This window comes from Alligator mississippiensis, chromosome 14, assembly GCF_030867095.1.
Source record: "Alligator mississippiensis isolate rAllMis1 chromosome 14, rAllMis1, whole genome shotgun sequence".
Classification (NCBI taxonomy): Eukaryota; Metazoa; Chordata; order Crocodylia; family Alligatoridae; genus Alligator; species Alligator mississippiensis.
Window position 1 is genome coordinate 38293437 of NC_081837.1, and position 21264 is coordinate 38314700.

Consider the following 21264-nt stretch of genomic DNA (forward strand, 5'->3'; position numbering starts at 1 on the left):
ACTCCAAGCCCATCCCCTTAACTCGCATACACGTTGCTTTTGCTAAAATCATAGAATATAAGGTGGGAAAGGACTACAAGAGGTAACCTGGTCTTATCCCATCCCCCTGCCCCAGGACACGATCAACCATACCTAAACCATTCCTGGCAGATATTTGTTAAACCTGCTCTTAGAAAACCTCCAGTGATGGATCCCACAACCCCTGAAATAATCCATGCCCATGCTTGTATGGTATAGTTAAGCAATCGTTAAGATAGCATTTCTAATTTAAATGTCTCTAGTGTAATTTAAGCCTATTTGCTCTTGTCCTATCCCCTGTGGGAATGGAGAATAGTTTCAACCTTCTTCTTTGCAACATCATCTAACATATTGAAAGACTATTCTCTTGTCTCTCCTCCATCTTCTCTAGGTAACAAATATTTAGTTTCTTTCCAAAAGCCTGTTGCCCATGTATCTACATTATGCAGGCAGGTCACTACATCAGGGCTCCTTAGGCATTTTTCAAACTAGTATGTTTAAACATATCGGTTTAGCCATTGTAAGAGTACTCCGGTACTTTGATTCATATAATATGGACCTTCTAAGATGGGAAAGAGTCATTGGGCTGTCTGTAGTATAGCACAGCACCTCTGCAAAACATGCTCAAGCTATTTATTGCAGGTATGTTCAGCAAGACATGTTGCACCCACCATCAGTCTATCTGCATGTTGCTAACTGCTCATTTTCTCCCACTCTCCAAGTAGAAGATGAATCCAATAGCATTTGACTCTGAGTCTCAGCCACATGATGCTTTAGTGGGCTTGGAAGCTTGCAAAAATATTTGCCCAGCCGTAGGTCTTCTAGATGACTCCTCAGGTATTTCCTTCATTTTCTTCAAAGCCAGACACCATATCAAGACTTCTATTTGCAGTGAAACTGGGCTCCCACCAGCTAAAGCGGGGCATGTTTTGAAAAATCTGCCCCATCCATGGCCGTAGAATTGCTATTAAATTAATTGGAAGGAAAAAAAAAGTCCATCTTTCTCCAGCTGCCACTCCAAGAGCCACCGCACAACTACTTCTGATGAAATTCCCAGCAGGCCTCTGACATGAGGCAGGTTTTGAATGCATATATTCAATTATAGCAGGGGTGGGCAAAATGCAGTCTGGGGGCTGGATTTGGCCCGCCAGGCCATTCTATCTGGCCTGCACGGCCCCTAAAAATTTTAGAAAATTAATATTTATCTGCCCTGGGCTGCCTGTCATGCGGCCCTCGATGGCTTGCCAAAACTCAGTAAGTGGCCCTCTGCCCAAAATAATTGCCTGCCCCTGAATTATAGCAATGACTTAACTCTGTTCCCTGTGTGCAGTTACACAGATGCAATCCATCTCCAGCATTAGTCCAGTTCAGTTTTTTATACCCTGGGAAGAATGGGTAATTCAGGGCGCGCTCATTCTTTGGAAGCTGGTGGTAATGGCTTTAATGCAATGATGGCATATTCCACAGGCTCAGTAGGAAAATTGTTGTGTGTAACTGGAGCCTGACTTGGCTCAACGTTGGCGTAGATGGATTCATTTGGGCTGGTTTGGGATTTAAAGTTCAAGATAGCATATTTTGGGTCTTGGGATGTCCCCTCTTTGTCATCCTTGGGATCTTCCATTTTGCCAACATCCTGCAGCTGGGCACAGAAAAGGCAATTACTTATCATCATCTTTCATATCTACACAGTAGATGCCCAAAGGAATAAGAGTCATTTAGATAGGGAGGAAATGGAGTAATGAGTAATGTTACCCACTGTCCTGGGGAAGGTGGGGCAAGAGTGAGCCTTGTTCACTGTTCTCCTTTCCTGATGCCTACTGTCACTTCATCCTTTCAACTTTGCCTTCTAAGTGATGCCAGGTTTGCTCTCTCCGTGGCATTAAAGTGACTGCTTCTGCCCACTCTACAGCACAATTGCTATTTGGTCCCATTACCATCTGGATCACTGCTCTCTTTCTCTGTGCTGCATTTAATACTGGTACTGTTGGCATTCCCAGATTTTGTCATAATGTGGCCTGATTTTAATATGGAGGCCATTTCACTGGCACTCCCCTTCACAGTCAACCCAAAGGACAACCTCCCTACTTTGTTTGCAAAGACTTCCTCATGGTAACTACAGCAATTGCACTTTATGGTTTTGAATGCAGTCCAGCAGCTGGAAACGAGGAAAAGCCAGTGCCGTGGAATTAGCCATTTTCCCCCAGCCCCCCAGAAAATGCTCCACAAGCAGTTTGAGTTAGGTCCATCTGGGGCTGTTAAATACATGAGTCATGGGTTTAACCACAGGATATTGCCAAACGTAGGACTGCTGTGAGGATATGGCAGTTTACTCAGCACGTATTGTTTCCTATACTCTTCTACTAAAGCCTATTCTGGTCTAGATGGACCTTTGATCTGACCTCTTGCAGCTGTTCTTATTTATTCAATTCCCATGCTAATACCAAGGTAGGAAGTAGCTCTTACCACTGTGGGATTCCCAGGTTTGTCATAGATGCCTTCAGCTTGTTCACCACCTTTTCCTTAAGACAAGATTGAATGCGTTAGAAATGCAAATCCCACTTAGTCCTGGGTATGTCTCATAGGACACAAATATAGGTGAAGGCCGCAAAGTGCACTGGCTGACTCAGTGTTCTTTGTTACTTGTGTTGCGTCTACTTAAGAGGGGGAACAAACAACCCCTTGCTGATGCCTCTCCCATTAAACATGAGTTTGATATCTCGTTGCTTCAGTATCTACACATACTATGTTATTCTTTTCAAAACCAAACCATTTTGCATGGTCCTTTTATGCAAGGATCACACAGAGGTGAGAGGGGAAACTTTCAAGTAGTTCAGGCTCAGAATGTAGGCTTTTTTACAGAGAAGTTTCATGAAGACTCTCTACAAAGTGTCAGAGTAGTTTGCTCGGAGGTAGTCATTCCCTTGCTGTGTTTGGATTACAGAGGGCTCATGTACATGCTACGAATTCTTGCTTTTTCATGTGCTGCAACATATTGCAGTGATGGGCTTGTGCACAGGGACAGTGGCCTGGACACCAAAATGGAATCGAGGAGTCTAGATAGTGTGGAAGGGAGTAAGCAAGTGGAGCCTAGGGGCTTGCTGGTCCAGAGACACAGATCCATCCTTGGTGTGCTCCTCCTGGTTGTGAGGTGGAAGTGATCATGATGGGAGCCCTCAGTGCTGCTGCTCCCAAGCTCTGCCTGCCTTATGTTCTCCAGAGCTGCTCAGGCTGGCAGGAGGTTAGCAACAGCACGGCCACATGTGGCACCAACAGCCCTCCACTTACCTCTCTTCTTCTTCTGCCTGATGTACAGTATTACTGAGCTGGTAAGTGCCAGGGCAAGGAGGACTCCCAGGACCACACCGAAGATGATGAAGAGGGTATCACTTAAGGGATGCCTGAAGAAGCAGATGATGTATGTTCACTGTTAGAAGATAGAAGGAAGGCAGAATTCTTCCTCTCACCCTTCCCTGCAACTGCTGGAGCTTCCTTAGCCTGACGAAGGGTTTTTGAACCCGAAAGCTTGCTTAATAACTATTCTCCAACCATTTGGGTTGGTCTAATAAAAGATATCAAATTCACCCAAGGAACCTTGTCTACTCTCACCCTTAACACACACCGAGTGGGCACCTGGACAAAAGGCTGGGATAACTCACCCACCTATAGGGCTTGTTCTCATTAAGTGACACGGATATGAATGTTCAACCCCACCAGTGTTGTTTCGTACATGGTGCAGGCACTGAATGTCTCTACAGGCTTGTGAGAGCAAACTTTTGTTCCAAGCACAGCTGCAGATTCATTGGGACAGAAACTGTTTCTTTGCTCTGTGTCCGTGATGCATGACTGGGGGCTCTGAGGAGCTACCTCAACACAAGTGATACAGATATTAAAGAAGAGACCAAGTTGATTCAAATACTAAGCTGAGTAAAGGTGGAATGCTAATGGCGTAGTATTTACTGGGGCTCTTGCAGCTTTTACTGGTGATTGCTGGCCAGCTTGGGGAGTCGGGAGTGGGGAAAAGGCAAGTTAGCTCTTTTTAATGATTGATGGAGAGGATCATTTAGGTTTAGCATAGCACATCTGGAGTCATTTCTCTTGCTCCAAAGAGCAGCAAGTCAAAAGGGTTACCGATGACGTAGTGACTAGATAAGTAAATTCCCACTGAGGCTGGCACTCAACTTTCACCTTCCCATTTTATCCTGGGTGACTTAATCCAGGGAAGCAGCTGGAGGGTGGAAGGTACGAGGGAAAAGGTACCTATTTGGTACCTTTTAAACAAGGTCTGCCTTGTCCAGCCCCATGCTAAGGAAAAGGCTTCAGAATACCTAAAGACTATGGTCTCCAAGAGAGAAAAGTACACATTGGATGAGACTTCAGTAACTATGGGCTGATTCACAAACACAGAGGCTTTCTTTGAGAGGGAGCTCGAAGCCTTACCTGCTGCTTGGTGTGCTGGCTCCTGGGCTAGTAGTGATGATGGGTGTTGTGTGACTTGTGCTTGTAGCTGGAGCTGCAAATACAAATGTAGAGTGGAACAATTGGACACTTTCAACAGTTCAGGTCTTTGAAACTCCAGCTGTTACCCGATACAGTTTCCTGCCACTGCAGCCCCACAGGTGCCAGGCAAGAGTGGCCAACCCAGGCAGGCTGTCACCGCCGCATCAGGCCAACCTGCTTGGAATAGGTAAAACAAAACAGGTAACAATGGCAAGGGAGCGATGTGAAGCCAGTCTATGATTGTGCTCCCAGCGCTGCTCCTGAGAGAAGTGCGTGGTGTAAAAGTTGGGGCAGGAATAATCTGGGAGGTGATACACACTTGGGAGCAGAGAGCTGGAGGGAGTGGGAAGGGGAAGCCAGACACTGTAGTCAACCACATTTATTTCTGACAAACACTTGCTTACCCTTGGAAACAGCCAACTGAACTTCAAGTAGTTGGTAAAGGTGAGGAGGGTTGTAAAGTGCGCACCAGTAGACACCAGAATCACCTGCTTGTAGCTTCTCCATGGTGATGGCCACAGTCCTGTCTTGAGTGTTGTCGAGTATTGTGGTTCTTTTAGCCTGGCCTTGATATTGATAGCTCACACGGCTGGCGTACGTGCTGACCAAAACATCGCACTTTCCCTTGTCCGTGTATCGGCACCAGGCTTTCCCCTTTTCGCTGTAGTCCCGTGCGCTGTATGGACACCGGACTGTGAGATTCTGTCCCTCCACAGCTCTGTGTTCCTGGACACCTAAGAAAACATCACGCATGGTCAGTAGGATCCAGCTGACAAGTCTGGGGATGAGAGAAATTTGCTGTGAATGATACACAGATGGACGGGCAAATTCTTCCCTGGTCTAACTGCTTTCACCAACATCTGTTCAGTTGTGATCGGGGTGAGCTCGAAGGGAAGATTTCAGTGTGAAGTGCCCTGCAAGCCAACTAAGGAGAAGGCAGACAGTCGCCCTGAGACCATCTTAGAAGAGAGGCAAGGGTTTCTTACGGTGATATATTTTACGAGACTAACTGCAGAGTTGGGATGGAGTTAGATAAATATTTGAAAGCAAGACATCCTTCATCAGGGCTCGTCTTGGAAAAAATCTTAGCAGCAACTGGACCATGTCCTGGGGGTTGAAGAGAAGAATGAAGAATTATTTCTGAAGAAGCAGAACCAGGAACCTCCTGGCTGAATCCCTCAGCTCCCTTGTGATCCAGGCTGGTTGCTTGTGTGAGACAAGAAAGAGGGACAAAGGTATGTGCCGGGTAGGAGACAGGGAGGAAACTGGGAGAAGTTGATATCAAGTGCAGTAGGTAAGGTGAAAGCTGGTAAGGAAGGAATGGGGTTTACTTTGTAAGAAATGTACTCACGCTTAGAAACCCACAATTGAATGTTCTTTACAGGGTACCAGTCATTACGGAAAAATATTGCGCACGAGTACATTCCTGTGTCCTGCATCCGGAGCATCTTCATGGTGATGTTTACAACCCCCTTGTCGGTGTCGTCCTGTATCGTGGTTCTTTCAACAGTGACCTTCTTTTGATAATCTCCCTGAGTGGTGTATTGGGTACTGACTAAAAGATAATGTGTTCTACCTCTTAGCTGGTACCAGCCTTTCATTTGGTTTCTGTATTGCCCTTGGTTATAGGGACACTGGACAGAGAGGGTCTGTCCTTCCTTTCTGGTCTCCACAGTGACGTACTCTTGGGGTTCGAGTCCTGGAAAACACAAAGCTGCATCAGTGAGGGCTGTGCCGGAGCTTCCCCACTCTTGGGAGCCTCGCGCTCCAGCATTCGATTTGAACACAGCACAAACACCAGGGCCGGGAGGAACAGAGCGGGCTCAGGACGAGCAGCGCGTTCAGTTCATCCCCCAGCTCCCTGCCGGCAACTGCTTCACAAATGTGACCTCCCACTGTGTTTGCTGCTGTGCCCCCTGCACACCTGAGTGCTCCCCAGGTTTTAGTCTCTTTTCCTTTGAGGATTTGCTGCATCCACAGTGTCTTGAGTGGTGTGAGCTCCCTGTGCCATCTCCGCCCTCTCCCGTGTGCGTATTGTGAGCTGCAAACAAGCTCCAGTGTAGCCAGTGCAGCTGCATCTGGATCAGTAGATCCAAGTGCCATCAGAGGCTGCAGTGTCAAAGAAGAAAAACACTGTGAATGTATTTTACCTTTCAAACCAACTCAAAGCAAAACACCCTCAGATTTCGTGGGTCTTGTTCTGGTCTCATACCAGTATCTCACTAGTTATTTCCATGCACCCCACTGAGGTTATTCCTGACTTAACTCCCATGTGAGTGAATAAGGTGCCTTAATATGAGCTGGCTGTTTCTCTGCTCTGGCATGGGGATGGCCGTGGTGCCCATAGGCTCTTGTGCTTGTTCTTTTTTTTTTTTCCTTTTTCTGGACTGTTGCTGTAATATCCAAAACCTGCTGTTTCCACTGCCACATTTTCATATGCCTCATTCACGCTTGTTGGGTAGAGTGGTATGAATATTGAGGAGTGTAGGGAGAGGGGTGTCCCTGACTGCAGGAAGTTGATGCACATGCCCTGTCTTGTGTAGTGCAGTATTCCTGGGGGACTAACCCAGAAAGGGACCCACTAGTCTGACTCTAGGACAGCTGGGGGCAAACTTTCAGCAGCTACCAAGCAAAAAATTGAAATCTCAGCCTCCTTTTACGTGTCCTCGATTGGAGCTGTGGAGTGAGTCTAGTGCAGCGGGAGAAGGAGTTTGGTTTTTTTCCCATTTGCGTTTTCAACTTTTTTGCAGCTTTTAAGTGAAAACACTGGATTTTGGCCATCTGAAAATCTTCAGTTGGGGGATGGTAAGTGTTATCTAATGAGATGCTGAATTGTCTACAGAAGGCAAACGGAGATAAGAGAACAGCCCAGTCTCGCACTGAAGACCAGTATTGGTGGCGTTGTTTTAAACCCGTTCTCCTGGAGAGGGCCGAACTGTTCTGCAAATCCGGCCCTCCAAACTGCTGCTTGCAGTTTAGGCGGTGGGAACTGCCTCGGGCAATAAAATCATGCTCTTACCCTTTTTCTCTGGCATAAATGGGAAGAAGGTGCCAGAAATCACTAGGTTTACTTGGTGTGGGCCAGAATTACAGTAGTTTCTATCTCTGTAATCTGGGCTTCCCATGGCTGCCATGTCATTTTCTACATGTGACAGGTGGCAGAGAGGGCTGAGGGGATGGTCAGAGGCAGGAAGGGGAGAGCTCTGCAGTGAAGAGGAAACTGTTATACCCCAGAGACGAGGAAGTGCTTGGGCAGTGGTTTTAGCTAAAATTGCTTTTGAAGGGCAGGGGGGTGGTGGTAGTTTCTTGGCAGTGACTATATGCTGTTTGTGGTGTTTCCACTTGCACGCACTCCCCACGGGCTCTTTGGTGACCGGTTTAGAGTTCGAGGTGTTTCAATCTGAGCGGGGGCTTTGGAGGAGAGATGCTCCACGAAGAGGTGAGAGCGGGAGGCACAGGGAGAAGAGGGCTGCAGTAACAGACTCTCCACCATGTCCTTTCTGGGGAGTGTCTAAAAATATGGGAAATCTGCTGCAACCTTAGTTATGTCATTTCCAGTGTTTCTCACAAATAGTCCACAACAAATTTGCTCTTCCTTGATGTCTCCCAAAGGCATCCCCCACTTCCTATGCGGCGGCTTTCCTCCCGCAAAGGTGCTCCTGGGCTGAATCGGGTCCTGTTTCTGCCTCACTAACAGCGCAGGGCCGTGCACACCTTCAGCTCTATGCCCAGCTGCTGTCTGGGGTGACAGAGCTGTGTTGGGTCCATATTACCCCTTGCTATACCTAGGACAGGGCAGATCCATGGAAAGTCCTGGGAGGTCCCACAGAAGCACCTTAAGGGAAACAAACCCAGGGAGATATTTTAGGGGCTGTGAAATAAGTACCTGGAGCCCTTCCTGCCTGCCTGTGCAGTGACTTGCTGGCACTTCTTGTGGATGCAGGGAGGCATTTAGGCTGGGTTGCTGTGTGCTCAGCAGTGTTTGCCCATTGAACCTGGAGCCCCCAGACCCCAGCGGGTGTCCATGAGGGGTATCTCCAATGACTGTAATTGCAGCACAGTGATTTAGTCCAGCTGAGGATACAGCTCGGCCTGGCTGTCAGGGTTCCCAGACATCTTGCAGCGTTCTGATAGCAACCCGTCTTGCTGTGTGTCTGATGAGACTGGGACAGAAAATCCCTCCAGCCCCTGGCAACCCACAAGATATCAAATCCCCTCTCCTCTTACCTGGGATGCAGAGGCCCAGCCACAGCAGCAGGAGCCGGGGTCTCCACTCCATGCCTGCCTCTAAGCACAGAAGAGCCTCATCTCTGCAGCGCAGAATGGAAAGTGGGTTGGAGTTGTAGTGGGCGTCTCTTATTGATGCTGACGCCACAGGAGGACGTGTCCGGGGCTTTGTTTTGTCATGGAAACTCATCAGCATATTTTGCAACAAAACTGATGTTTCAACCATATCATATTGTGCATTTGGGGAAGTGGCTGCCATCAGCAGAGCTCAGGCAATCCAGGAGGGAGGGGCCCTGGATGGCATCACGGTTCAACTTTGTGCTGAGGGTATCTATTTACTTCACTTCCCCGAGTGATGGGGAGAGAGGCTAGCATCTTGGGCTCTAAGCTTCCTTGAGTGGGAAGGGGCAGACTTTTTATCCTGTGCTATTTTTATGTTTGGGAAACTCCTCATAAGGGTTGAATGAGCCTCCTGTAACCACCTCTGATGCTGCTGACCCTGGGATGACAGGTGTGGAAATTGCTGCTGCTCCTGTTCTGGGACTCTGAATCTATTCCTTTTAACAGGCAAAGGACTTTGAATTAAATTATTGGACTGTATAGACAGCTATCAGGTATAGTCACTGGCAGTACAGTTTCCCTTTAGACCAGTTTAACAAGCACTGGACCTTAGGTCAAAGTAGGTTTTGTCCTTGCTTGGTCCTCTTTATGCCATTGCCTCATGGAGGACGCCACGCTGAATTCCTCTGCAGGTGCCAAGAGATCAGGCAGGGTCTTTCTGTGAATGGCACTACTTTCATCCCAGCTCCTTGCAGTTCTGATTTTGCCACCCCCCTTGCACTTCATCTCTGCATCTCTTCTGCCTGTACTCCGGTGGTGACACCAGAGGCCAACTAGCAGGCAGGGGAGCTTGAGGCAAGATGGTTCAGGTTCAGGCCAAGTTTAGTGGCCCCGGGGTGCAAGGAGAAGGGACATGTGACCCAGAGAGGTCTGTCTAAGCCCACACCTCAGTCTAGGGAGGGGCAGAGTCTGACTGGAAGCCACCAGGGACAGCCCGTTGTCTGTGGGGTTTGAGGACTGGAGGCCAGACTGGGGTGAGAGCACTCAGGAGGCAACCCTGAGTGAAGAGAAGCAGGGATCTGCATAGAAAGCAAGTACCCCAGGCACCTTCTGGTTTGTTTTTCTTTCTACTTGGACCCGCCACCACGTGGTGTGATGAACCTCGTGCAACACATTTGTTTGAACCGGGACTGGTACTTGCATTTCGTGGTTTTCATTTTCCCCTGGAGGGCCGGGCTGTGGCTGCAGGGGAGGTGGAGACCACTGAAAGGGCATGACTGGGGACACCCCGAACTCGAAGTTCCACTGAAAGGACGGAGGGTAAGGACTGAAGTATGCTCTGTGGCCACATGAGGCCGAGCTCACCTGAACTGTAAAGTAGGAGGCCGGCAGGGGAAAGCAGGATTCGTGGCCCCTGGTTGCCTGCATAGCACCTATTGCGGGTTCTGGAACTGGCGGTCACAGGGCATGACCAGAGCTGAGCCAGGAGCTTGTGGCCATGAGCAGTGGGCATTGAGCTAGAGGGCTGAGAGAGATCACAATTGGGATGTGGATGTGGGGATCCTCAGACAAGACCTCTTCAAAAGTGTGCCTTTCCCTCTGTGCAGCATGTCCTATTAATTTTGACATCAAGATGTGGCAGGTGAGACTACCGAGTAGGGGAGAGGTAGGAGGTTTCTGGCGCTAGTAGGACTCGAGGCGGGTACCCTGTAGTGACACTTGTAAGGAGCCTACACTGAAACCTTGTGAGTCCATCTTGCCTATTTCCCTGCTGTTCCAGTGGCAGGGCATCAGCGGCTCCCTCATCTCCCCTCCTTTTATACCAATGGCACGTCACCAGGTGTTCCTGATGCTTCAGATTTTGTTCCTTGTAGATGTGTGTGAAGGTTTGAAGAGGTGATTTAGGTTCCTTGGGTATATGGCTGCTAGCAAACAATAAGGGCCTGGTGTGAATTGTCCAGGAGGCTCCTTGCAGTCCTGTGTTCCTGCATTGTTAATATTTTTCCCTTCTGCAGGGCTCCTGTGTGATTCTCAAATTATGCTACACCCAGTGAGCCAAGACCCACAGCACTCGTTTTGCAGGGAAAGCGTGATCCTGCTTCTGACCCAGGGGAAACAGAAACCACGACTATTCAGATTTTACTGATATTTATTTGCAGCTAAGTAAGGAGGTCACAATGAACACAGCTGTGCTGAGTATGTGACTAACTCAGGTCTTCTGTAGGCCACCCAGGAGAGGCCTCCCCTTGCTGGGGATGTGCAAGAGAACGTGCTTGAGTAGAGGCATAGTGGCCTGGACCAGTCGGCACAGTGAGGGAAGCAGTACGTGACTTCTCCCCTGTGGTAAGGAACCGCTCTGCTATCGGGTGCAGAGCTGATAAGAGAGTTTAGCCAACATCCCTGGGGCCTTTAGTGACAGGAAGCCTAGTTAGCAGGCTGCATAGTTTGCTAACCCTTGGATTCAGTGTGTAGAAGAGGCACCAGGCAAGGGGATCTTCCAGGTTTCTCAAGACATGTTCCCTTTTGGTATGTCTCTAGTGCCACTTTCTGCTGTTGTGTTGCCTTGCAATGAACGGAGGAGAGCTCTCTGGCAAAAATCGTGTCTGTGATGGGCAGTGTGTGCTGTGGCCCAATAAGGAGAGGATTGGCTTAACTCTTTCTGCAACTGGTGCAAAAAATCTTTTAAAAAGGGCTGGCTTAGCCCATCTCTGCAAAGCAGTTAGATAAGGTGGATGGGAGGATGGCCATTGTCTTGTATTTCTTTGCAAACTTTTTCCAGTTCCAGTGTGACACTCCCCACCCCCATTCATGGGGGTGCATTTGGGTCAGAACTGACTTTTTTAATCCTGTGTACAAGGCCTCTCTGTCCTCCCAGAAACCCTGTGGCCAAGCACTTGGGCATGCTTCTCAGTGTACCTGGACTCCTGTAGGGATGAACTCTACTCAGTGAAGGACTAGATGAGATGATAACATGTCTGGGTCCTGGCTCATGACAGCAGCATCACTGGCAGAAGCTACTAGTTAAATATTGGTTTCATGGCTGCCAGCATTAGCAAAGACCATGAGGAATTTCCCCAAGCATCCTGGGTCCAACCGAGCGTCAGTCCTGCTTTAAGCCCTGCTGCTCTGTGGCACCATGAAATCAAGGCTTCTGACTACTTTGGGTGCCTCCTCTCTGCACAGTCGTCTTCTCACGAGAAGAGCTGTTGTCACGGCCATCAGTGTCTTGCTGGTCAGGAACTCAAGCAGGAGGATAAGCCATGAGCTGGATTGGAAAGAAGGAGAGGGGAGTGAGCTGACAAGGAAGAGGAGGCCTTCAGAAGAGACATTATGAGTGACTGTCACGTGGGAGCGCTGCGCGGCTCCTTTACTGTGCAGGGGGGAACAAAGGTGCACCCTGTGCATGGGATTTAAATCCCATTCTTTGCATGCCATTAGTTTGCAGCAGGGATCTCTCTGCTTGACATAGGTTACAACTCCTTTTTTCTCCTTTGGTAGCAATGGAAATCATTGTATTGCGGTTTATAGGAAGCCAAAACTCACCTCCTCAGAAAAAACAACAGAGTTTACCTGACACTGAAGGGGAGCTTGCTGTTCGGTGGTTCCCCATCGTTCCTGGAGTCGGGTGTTGAGGAGTTCAAGGCAGGGCCAGTGTATGGAGTAGTTGAGATGTTTTCCATAGTTAAACCTGCAAGTAAAGCCCAGTGAGGTCTGCGATGCAATGAAGCAAGCTGCATATCTCCCCTCTTTGCGCTCCTTGTTACTCGTGCTCATCATCGGAGCAACTGTCCAAGAAACCGTGTTTTGTGCTTTTCCCCAGTGAGGAGATAAATGCATCTACTTTATGGCCGAGTGTAAACTTGCTTTCAGGAAGCGAAGAGGCACCTCTTCTGTCTGATGTTTGTTGGAGACTGCAGTGAAGTTATCTCTAGATGCTGGGAGATTCAACAGACATCCCATTTAAGAGAGAAGAGAGCGTGATGGGCATCCTGCCTCATGCTCCAGGTTACTCAGGCTAGCAATCTCAACAGATATCCCTGAAACAACAAGCTAGTGCACATCAGTGCAGCTCCTCCAAAATCTGGTGCCGTGCCATGCTACACTACACCAGCTGAGGACTTGACCTTGCGGTGTCTTCCATTTTCAGCATCTGCCCAAGAAATGTGCAAGCATAAATAATAGACTGTCATAATGAGTCTTCTATGCGTGGGGTTGCTTCCCCAAGCAGTTCAAACCTAGTTTATAACTGTAAAAAATTAGGGTTGCCAAGAGCTTATTAGCCCTTGGCCTGAGCCCTGAAAGCCTTCTTTTTAGTTGCTTTCCAAGGTAGCGTCTGACTGAGCTCTGCCTCTTCTTTAACATTTGGTCAAACGTGGGTGCTGACCAGCAACAAGCAGCAGGTCTAGGGACTGCTCTTGAGTGCAGATCTTCTCGCATAATATGATGCACTAAAAACCCTGCTTTAATACTGTTCTCATGGGAAGCTGGGGAGAAGCAAGCAGTTAGCATCACGTGTTGGATGTCCCCATCAGCAAAGAGAGATTTGTCCACAGAGTTTTATAAATAAGTAAAGCAGTTGCCTGGATATCCCTACAGGCAGTGGAGCACACAGAGGAAATGATCCATTCTGCGCACAGACAAGTGACAATGTTTGCCCAGCTCCTGGCCTCTCATCCTGCTTGGGCTCCTGACCAGCAAGACCCTTAAGGCCGTGATAATAGCTCTTCTTGTGAGAAGAGGACTCCGCAGAGGGGAGGTGTGCAGACAGAAGTGATGATCTGGCCCCTCAAAGCACTGTGTAGCCATAATGAAGTACAAGTGCATCGCTGCAGGGCGCTTTAAAAGGGCTTGATCCTGTGACGATCTGAACCCCCCATAACATGAGGGTTTAGATGATGGGGCTCTGAAGTGGAGCACCTTCAGTAACTTGTGTTGGCATGCACTGGAGGGTAGGGCAGGTGGATTAGAGCCCCCCATCTCTAAACTGCATCTGATCACCCAACCCCCAGGAATCAACAGGGAACGTCTGTTGGGTCCAGGGGATTGCTGTAATCCTGGCACCTCCTGTGAAGCGCTATGAGTTAAAGCAGGGAGCTGCTGCACTTCTGTCTGTGCCTTCCGTGGCTCCCTTGTTCTCTTCTGGCTTTTATCAATCCTGGGTACCCTTCTGTATTGCTTTGCTGCCATCCTCAATGGCAGGTCTTTAGAAAGCCACGTGTCTCTTCATGTCAATGCATCTATTCTCTCTAACTTAGAATAAATATTCTCTGTATTTCAGAAATTGCTGGAAATTAGAGCTGTTGTAAACATTTCACATTGCACACTTGTTCAGTCCTGTGTACGTAGTCATATCTGCACTAGCTGTAGTGGAGAAGAGGAATTCAGCTGCTATGGAGGTGTTTAGATGCAAGGAAGCAGAGGACTGGGGAACATATGCAGTACACCAGAAAGGGGGTATACCCAGGCAGGCTGTCACCGCCGCATCAGGCCAACCTGCTTGGAATAGGTAAAACAAAACAGGTAACAACGGCGAGGGAGCGACGTGAAGCTAGTCTATGATCGTGCTCCCAGCGCTGCTCCTGAGAGAAGTGCGTGGTGTAAAAGTTGGGGCAGGAATAATCTGGGAGGTGATACACACTTGGGAGCAGAGAGCTGGAGGGAGTGGGAAGGGGAAGCCAGACACTGTAGTCAACCACATTTATTTCTGACAAACACTTGCTTACCCTTGGAAACAGCCAACTGAACTTCAAGTAGTTGGTAAAGGTGAGGAGGGTTGTAAAGTGCGCACCAGTAGACACCAGAATCACCTGCTTGTAGCTTCTCCATGGTGATGGCCACAGTCCTGTCTTGAGTGTTGTCGAGTATTGTGGTTCTTTTAGCCTGGCCTTGATATTGATAGCTCACACGGCTGGCGTACGTGCTGACCAAAACATCGCACTTTCCCTTGTCCGTGTATCGGCACCAGGCTTTCCCCTTTTCGCTGTAGTCCCGTGCGCTGTATGGACACCAGACTGTGAGATTCTGTCCCTCCACAGCTCTGTGTTCCTGGACACCTAAGAAAACATCACGCATGGTCAGTAGGATCCAACTGACAAGTCTGGGGATGAGAGAAATTTGCTGTGAATAATACACAGATGGACGGGCAAAGTCTTCCCTGGCCTAACTGCTTTCACCAACATCTGTTCAGTTGTGATCGGGGTGAGCTCAAAGGGGAGATTTCAGTGTGAAGTGCCCTGCAAGCCAACTAAGGAGAAGGCAGACAGTCGCCCTGAGACCATCTTAGAAGAGAGGCAAGGGTTTCTTACGGTGATATATTTTAAGAGACTAACTGCAGAGTTGGGATGGAGTTAGATAAATATTTGAAAGCAAGACATCCTTCATCAGGGCTCGTCTTGGAAAAAATCTTAGCAGCAACTGGACCATGTCCTGGGGGTTGAAGAGAAGAATGAAGAATTATTTCTGAAGAAGCAGAACCAGGAACCTCCTGGCTGAATCCCTCAGCTCCCTTGTGATCCAGGCTGGTTGCTTGTGTGAGACAAGAAAGAGGGACAAAGGTATGTGCCGGGTAGGAGACAGGGAGGAAACTGGGAGAAGTTGATATCAAGTGCAGTAGGTAAGGTGAAAGCTGGTAAGGAAGGAATGGGGTTTACTTTGTAAGAAATGTACTCACGCTTAGAAACCCACAATTGAATGTTCTTTACAGGGTACCAGTCATTACGGAAAAATATTGCGCACGAGTACATTCCTGCGTCCTGCATCCGGAGCATCTTCATGGTGATGTTTACAACCCCCTTGTCGGTGTCGTCCTGTATCGTGGTTCTTTCAACAGTGACCTTCTTTTGATAATCTCCCTGAGTGGTGTATTGGGTACTGACTAAAAGATAATGTGTTCTACCTCTTAGCTGGTACCAGCCTTTCATTTGGTTTCTGTATTGCCCTTGGTTATAGGGACACTGGACAGAGAGGGTCTGTCCTTCCTTTCTGGTCTCCACAGTGACGTACTCTTGGGGTTCGAGTCCTGGAAAACACAAAGCTGCATCAGTGAGGGCTGTGCCGGAGCTTCCCCGCTCTTGGGAGCCTCGTGCTCCAGCATTCGATTTGAACACAGCACAAACACCAGGGCCGGGAGGAACAGAGCGGGCTCAGGACGAGCAGCGCGTTCAGTTCATCCCCCAGCTCCCTGCCGGCAACTGCTTCACAAATGTGACCTCCCACTGTGTTTGCTGCTGTGCCCCCTGCACACCTGAGTGCTCCCCAGGTTTTAGTCTCTTTTCCTTTGAGGATTTGCTGCATCCACAGTGTCTTGAGTGGTGTGAGCTCCCTGTGCCATCTCCGCCCTCTCCCGTGTGCGTATTGTGAGCTGCAAACAAGCTCCAGTGTAGCCAGTGCAGCTGCATCTGGATCAGTAGATCCAAGTGCCATCAGAGGCTGCAGTGTCAAAGAAGAAAAACACTGTGAATGTATTTTACCTTTCAAACCAACTCAAAGCAAAACACCCTCAGATTTCGTGGGTCTTGTTCTGGTCTCATACCAGTATCTCACTAGTTATTTCCATGCACCCCACTGAGGTTATTCCTGACTTAACTCCCATGTGAGTGAATAAGGTGCCTTAATATGAGCTGGCTGTTTCTCTGCTCTGGCATGGGGATGGCCGTGGTGCCCATAGGCTCTTGTGCTTGTTCTTTTTTTTTTTTCCTTTTTCTGGACTGTTGCTGTAATATCCAAAACCTGCTGTTTCCACTGCCACATTTTCATATGCCTCATTCACGCTTGTTGGGTAGAGTGGTATGAATATTGAGGAGTGTAGGGAGAGGGGTGTCCCTGACTGCAGGAAGTTGATGCACATGCCCTGTCTTGTGTAGTGCAGTATTCCTGGGGGACTAACCCAGAAAGGGACCCACTAGTCTGACTCTAGGACAGCTGGGGGCAAACTTTCAGCAGCTACCAAGCAAAAAATTGAAATCTCAGCCTCCTTTTACGTGTCCTCGATTGGAGCTGTGGAGTGAGTCTAGTGCAGCGGGAGAAGGAGTTTGGTTTTTTTCCCATTTGCGTTTTCAACTTTTTTGCAGCTTTTAAGTGAAAACACTGGATTTTGGCCATCTGAAAATCTTCAGTTGGGGGATGGTAAGTGTTATCTAATGAGATGCTGAATTGTCTACAGAAGGCAAACGGAGATAAGAGAACAGCCCAGTCTCGCACTGAAGACCAGTATTGGTGGTGTTGTTTTAAACCCGTTCTCCTGGAGAGGGCCGAACTGTTCTGCAAATCCGGCCCTCCAAACTGCTGCTTGCAGTTTAGGCGGTGGGAACTGCCTCGGGCAATAAAATCATGCTCTTACCCTTTTTCTCTGGCATAAATGGGAAGAAGGTGCCAGAAATCACTAGGTTTACTTGGTGTGGGCCAGAATTACAGTAGTTTCTATCTCTGTAATCTGGGCTTCCCATGGCTGCCATGTCATTTTCTACATGTGACAGGTGGCAGAGAGGGCTGAGGGGATGGTCAGAGGCAGGAAGGGGAGAGCTGCAGTGAAGAGGAAACTGTTACACCCCAGAGACGAGGAAGTGCTTGGGCAGTGGTTTTAGCTAAAATTGCTTTTGAAGGGCAGGGGGGTGGTGGTGGTTTCTTGGCAGTGACTATATGCTGTTTGTGGTGTTTCCACTTGCACGCACTCCCCACGGGCTCTTTGGTGACCGGTTTAGAGTTCGAGGTGTTTCAATCTGAGCGGGGGCTTTGGAGGAGAGATGCTCCACGAAGAGGTGAGAGCGGGAGGCACAGGGAGAAGAGGGCTGCAGTAACAGACTCTCCACCATGTCCTTTCTGGGGAGTGTCTAAAAATATGGGAAATCTGCTGCAACCTTAGTTATGTCATTTCCAGTGTTTCTCACAAGTAGTCCACAACAAATTTGCTCTTCCTTGATGTCTCCCAAAGGCATCCCCCACTTCCTATGCGGCGGCTTTCCTCCCGCAAAGGTGCTCCTGGGCTGAATCGGGTCCTGTTTCTGCCTCACTAACAGCGCAGGGCCGTGCACACCTTCAGCTCTATGCCCAGCTACTGTCTGGGGTGACAGAGCTGTGTTGGGTCCATATTACCCCTTGCTATACCTAGGACAGGGCAGATCCATGGAAAGTCCTGGGAGGTCCCACAGAAGCACCTTAAGGGAAACAAACCCAGGGAGATATTTTAGGGGCTGTGAAATAAGTACCTGGAGCCCTTCCTGCCTGCCTGTGCAGTGACTTGCTGGCACTTCTTGTGGATGCAGGGAGGCATTTAGGCTGGGTTGCTGTGTGCTCAGCAGTGTTTGCCCATTGAACCTGGAGCCCCCAGACCCCAGCGGGTGTCCATGAGGGGTATCTCCAATGACTGTAATTGCAGCACAGTGATTTAGTCCAGCTGAGGATACAGCTCGGCCTGGCTGTCAGGGTTCCCAGACATCTTGCAGCGTTCTGATAGCAACCCGTCTTGCTGTGTGTCTGATGAGACTGGGACAGAAAATCCCTCCAGCCCCTGGCAACCCACAAGATATCAAATCCCCTCTCCTCTTACCTGGGATGCAGAGGCCCAGCCACAGCAGCAGGAGCCGGGGTCTCCACTCCATGCCTGCCTCTAAGCACAGAAGAGCCTCATCTCTGCAGCGCAGAATGGAAAGTGGGTTGGAGTTGTAGTGGGCGTCTCTTATTGATGCTGACGCCACAGCAGGACGTGTCCGGGGCTTTGTTTTGTCATGGAAACTCATCAGCATATTTTGCAACAAAACTGATGTTTCAACCATATCATATTGTGCATTTGGGGAAGTGGCTGCCATCAGCAGAGCTCAGGCAATCCAGGAGGGAGGGGCCCTGGATGGCATCATGGTTCACCTTTGTGCTGAGGGTATCTATTTACTTCACTTCCCCGAGTGATGGGGAGAGAGGCTAGCATCTTGGGCTCTAAGCTTCCTTGAGTGGGAAGGGGCAGACTTTTTATCCTGTGCTATTTTTATGTTTGGGAAACTCCTCATAAGGGTTGAATGAGCCTCCTGTAACCACCTCTGATGCTGCTGACCCTGGGATGACAGGTGTGGAAATTGCTGCTGCTCCTGTTCTGAGACTCTGAATCTATTCCTTTTAACAGGCAAAGGACTTTGAATTAAATTATTGGACTGTATAGACAGCTATCAGGTATAGTCACTGGCAGTACAGCTTCCCCTTTAGACCAGTTTAACAAGCACTGGACCTTAGGTCGAAGTAGGTCTTGGCCTTGCCTGGTCCTCTTTATGCCATTGCCTCATGGAGGACGCCACCCTGAATTCCTCTGCAGGTGCCAAGAGATCAGGCAGGGTCTTTCTTGCAAGGGCACTACTTTCATCCCAGCTCCTTAGTTTGGTGCAGGAGGGCTGGTGCTGAGGGTCCCTTTAGTGCTTTCTACCCCTTGCTGTGCTGTGCATGGCATAAGGACATCTCCCCTTACATTCTTCATGGAGAAGAAAATGAAGCCCTTTGATCTCCAGTCTCAGCATAGATAGCAGCGGTGGCATCTTTCTTTCTCCTGGCCACAACTGGCATGACTTGAACCTGCACTGAAGGGGCCATGTCTCACTGGCCAGAGGAGAGTCAACACCTGTGACCATCTGTCCTCAGCCATTTTGGCTGATGTTGCTGTTCACTAGTCATTCTTGCAGTGGAGGAGAGTGGTGGGGCATGAGTCCCTTGACTGGGACCCTATAACCTCATTTCACAGACAGCTTTGAACAGTGCGGTAACTGCTTCTGCTGCCCGACTCACAATGAGCTGGATTCTTCCCACCAGTGTGAAATCCACCATTTTCGATGGGTGTCTTTCTCTGTATTTTGCTGTTCTCCACTGAGCCAGTGCCATTGTCTCCAGGCATGCCAGTGCAAGTTGTGCAGCGTTTCCCCCGTTGCCTGCACCAGGGCTGTTTCCTGGAGTGCACTCTTCTGAAGAAAGGTGAAAAGGTTGACTTCTCTTTCATCTTGGCACATCTTGTGGGGTTGTTCCTCTTTAAGAAAGCCACAGACTTTGTTAACTCAACATCTCTGACACTTTCTCAGTGATCCAGGGATGATGGGGGGCAGAGAGATGCCCTACTGTGTTGCCTGGTCTCTTTTTCAGAGGAGACGATGGCTGCCTGGATTAGCCACGTGGGACGCTCTTGGTTTCAGACACTGTGGACATGTGAAGCCCTTTCCCCTCGTACCAAGTTAGGAATACAGTTTAGCCTGTGCTTGACTGGGACTGCAGGTGACCTGTGCACAGTGTCTTGTGCTGCGGGTTTGCACAGAGCGAACTTTACTAGGGAGCAAACTCTGGCTGTGTCAGATGGACATGACCATGTGTGATCCATCCAGTGCTGACCCAGAGTCCTTGTTGCTGGCCAGTCTTGGGTCATGTATGTGCAGAGGAACAGATTAGGCGACCTCTGAGGGCCGTTTCAACTCTGTGCTGTATATCTGTAAATCCCATGGAAAAGCTAGAAAGAGGCAAAGGATCTCTCAGCCCAGAGATGCAGCGGCATTTCCTTTCCCTTCAAGGAGAATAAGGAGCTGGGGCTAGTTCATCTCACTGCTTGGTGTCATGGGATTTATAGATTGCCGTGAGTGGAAGGTCGCTCTGTCCAGTGGAAGGCATCAGATAATCCCGTGCTTCAGAGCTGTTTGAAATCACCACCTGGAACCAAGAAGGATTTTGTTGTCCTCGAACAAATGTTTCCTCCGTGTTGGACTGTCATGGACTGCAGTGGTTTTTTGTCTTCCACCATAGGGTGAAGTGCAGTCCTCTTCCCAGTTGTCATAAGGCCCTTTCCCTGCTAGAATGGGAAGGGGATCCCGGGGTACCTGGCCCTTTTCCCCTCCTTCACCACCTCCCTCCACCTTTTCCTCTCAACTTGTGTGTGTTTGCTGGAGCATCCTTTCCCTGGTAGCGGTCCCTTGTCCCCCATTTCCTTGTTATGTAGTTCTGATTTTGCCACCCCCACACTCTTCCACTTCATCTCTGCATCTCTTCTGCCTGTACTGCAGTGGTGGCACCAGAGGCCAGCTTGCAGGCAAGGGAGCTTGGGGCAAGATGGTTCAGGTTCAGGCTGAGTTTGATGGCCCCAGGGTGCAAGGAGAAGGGACATGTGACCCAGAGAGGTCCATCTAAGCCCATGCCTCAGGTCATGGAGTGGAAGTCTGGCTGTGGAAGCTGCCAGGGACAGACCCTTCTCTGTAAGGTGTGAGGACTGGAGCCCAGACTGTGGTGAGAGGACTTGGGAGGCAGCCCTGAGTGAAGAGAAGCAGGGACCTGCATAGGAAGCAAGCCAAGTACCCCAGGCACCTTCTGGTTTGTTTTCATTTCTACTTGGACCCGTCACCACAGGGTGTGATGAAACACATCCGGCACGTTCGTTTGAACCAGGACTGGTGCTTGCATTTTGTGGTTTTCATTTTCCCCTGGAGGGCCGGATTGTGGCTGTAGGGGAGGTAG

General features: G+C 49.2%; 1 protein-coding gene and 1 long non-coding RNA gene across 4 annotated transcripts in view; one reads left to right on the forward strand and one right to left on the reverse strand.

Moving 5' to 3' along the window:
* Window positions 1–21264, forward strand: part of LOC109282052 (uncharacterized) — a 194884-nt gene that overhangs the window by 13933 nt on the left and 159687 nt on the right. The window lies entirely within an intron of this gene.
* LOC102559971 (uncharacterized) lies at window positions 638–18466 on the reverse strand. Its single transcript, XM_059717277.1, has 12 exons — window positions 18347–18466; window positions 15473–15820; window positions 14526–14855; window positions 12373–12490; window positions 11925–12067; window positions 8743–8880; window positions 5867–6214; window positions 4920–5249; window positions 4456–4528; window positions 3304–3416; window positions 2482–2537; window positions 638–1657 (listed from the first exon to the last, which is right to left on the reverse strand). Exons 1-12 carry the CDS (start codon window positions 18396–18398, stop codon window positions 1430–1432), a joined length of 2277 nt encoding a protein of 758 aa, XP_059573260.1. The 5' UTR covers window positions 18399–18466; the 3' UTR covers window positions 638–1429.

Excerpts from the sequence above, each read along its gene's own strand:
- LOC102559971 (XM_059717277.1), bottom strand. The coding sequence starts at position 18,398 with ATGGAGTGGAGACCCCGGCTCCTGCTGCTGTGGCTGGGCCTCTGCATC. Across the intron at positions 15,821-18,346 it reads GCTGGGCCTCTGCATCCCAG|GACTCGAACCCCAAGAGTAC; the intron begins GTAAGAGGAGAG and ends TGTGTTTTCCAG. Across the intron at positions 2,538-3,303 it reads CAGGCAGAAGAAGAAGAGAG|GAAAAGGTGGTGAACAAGCT; the intron begins GTAAGTGGAGGG and ends TCTTGTCTTAAG.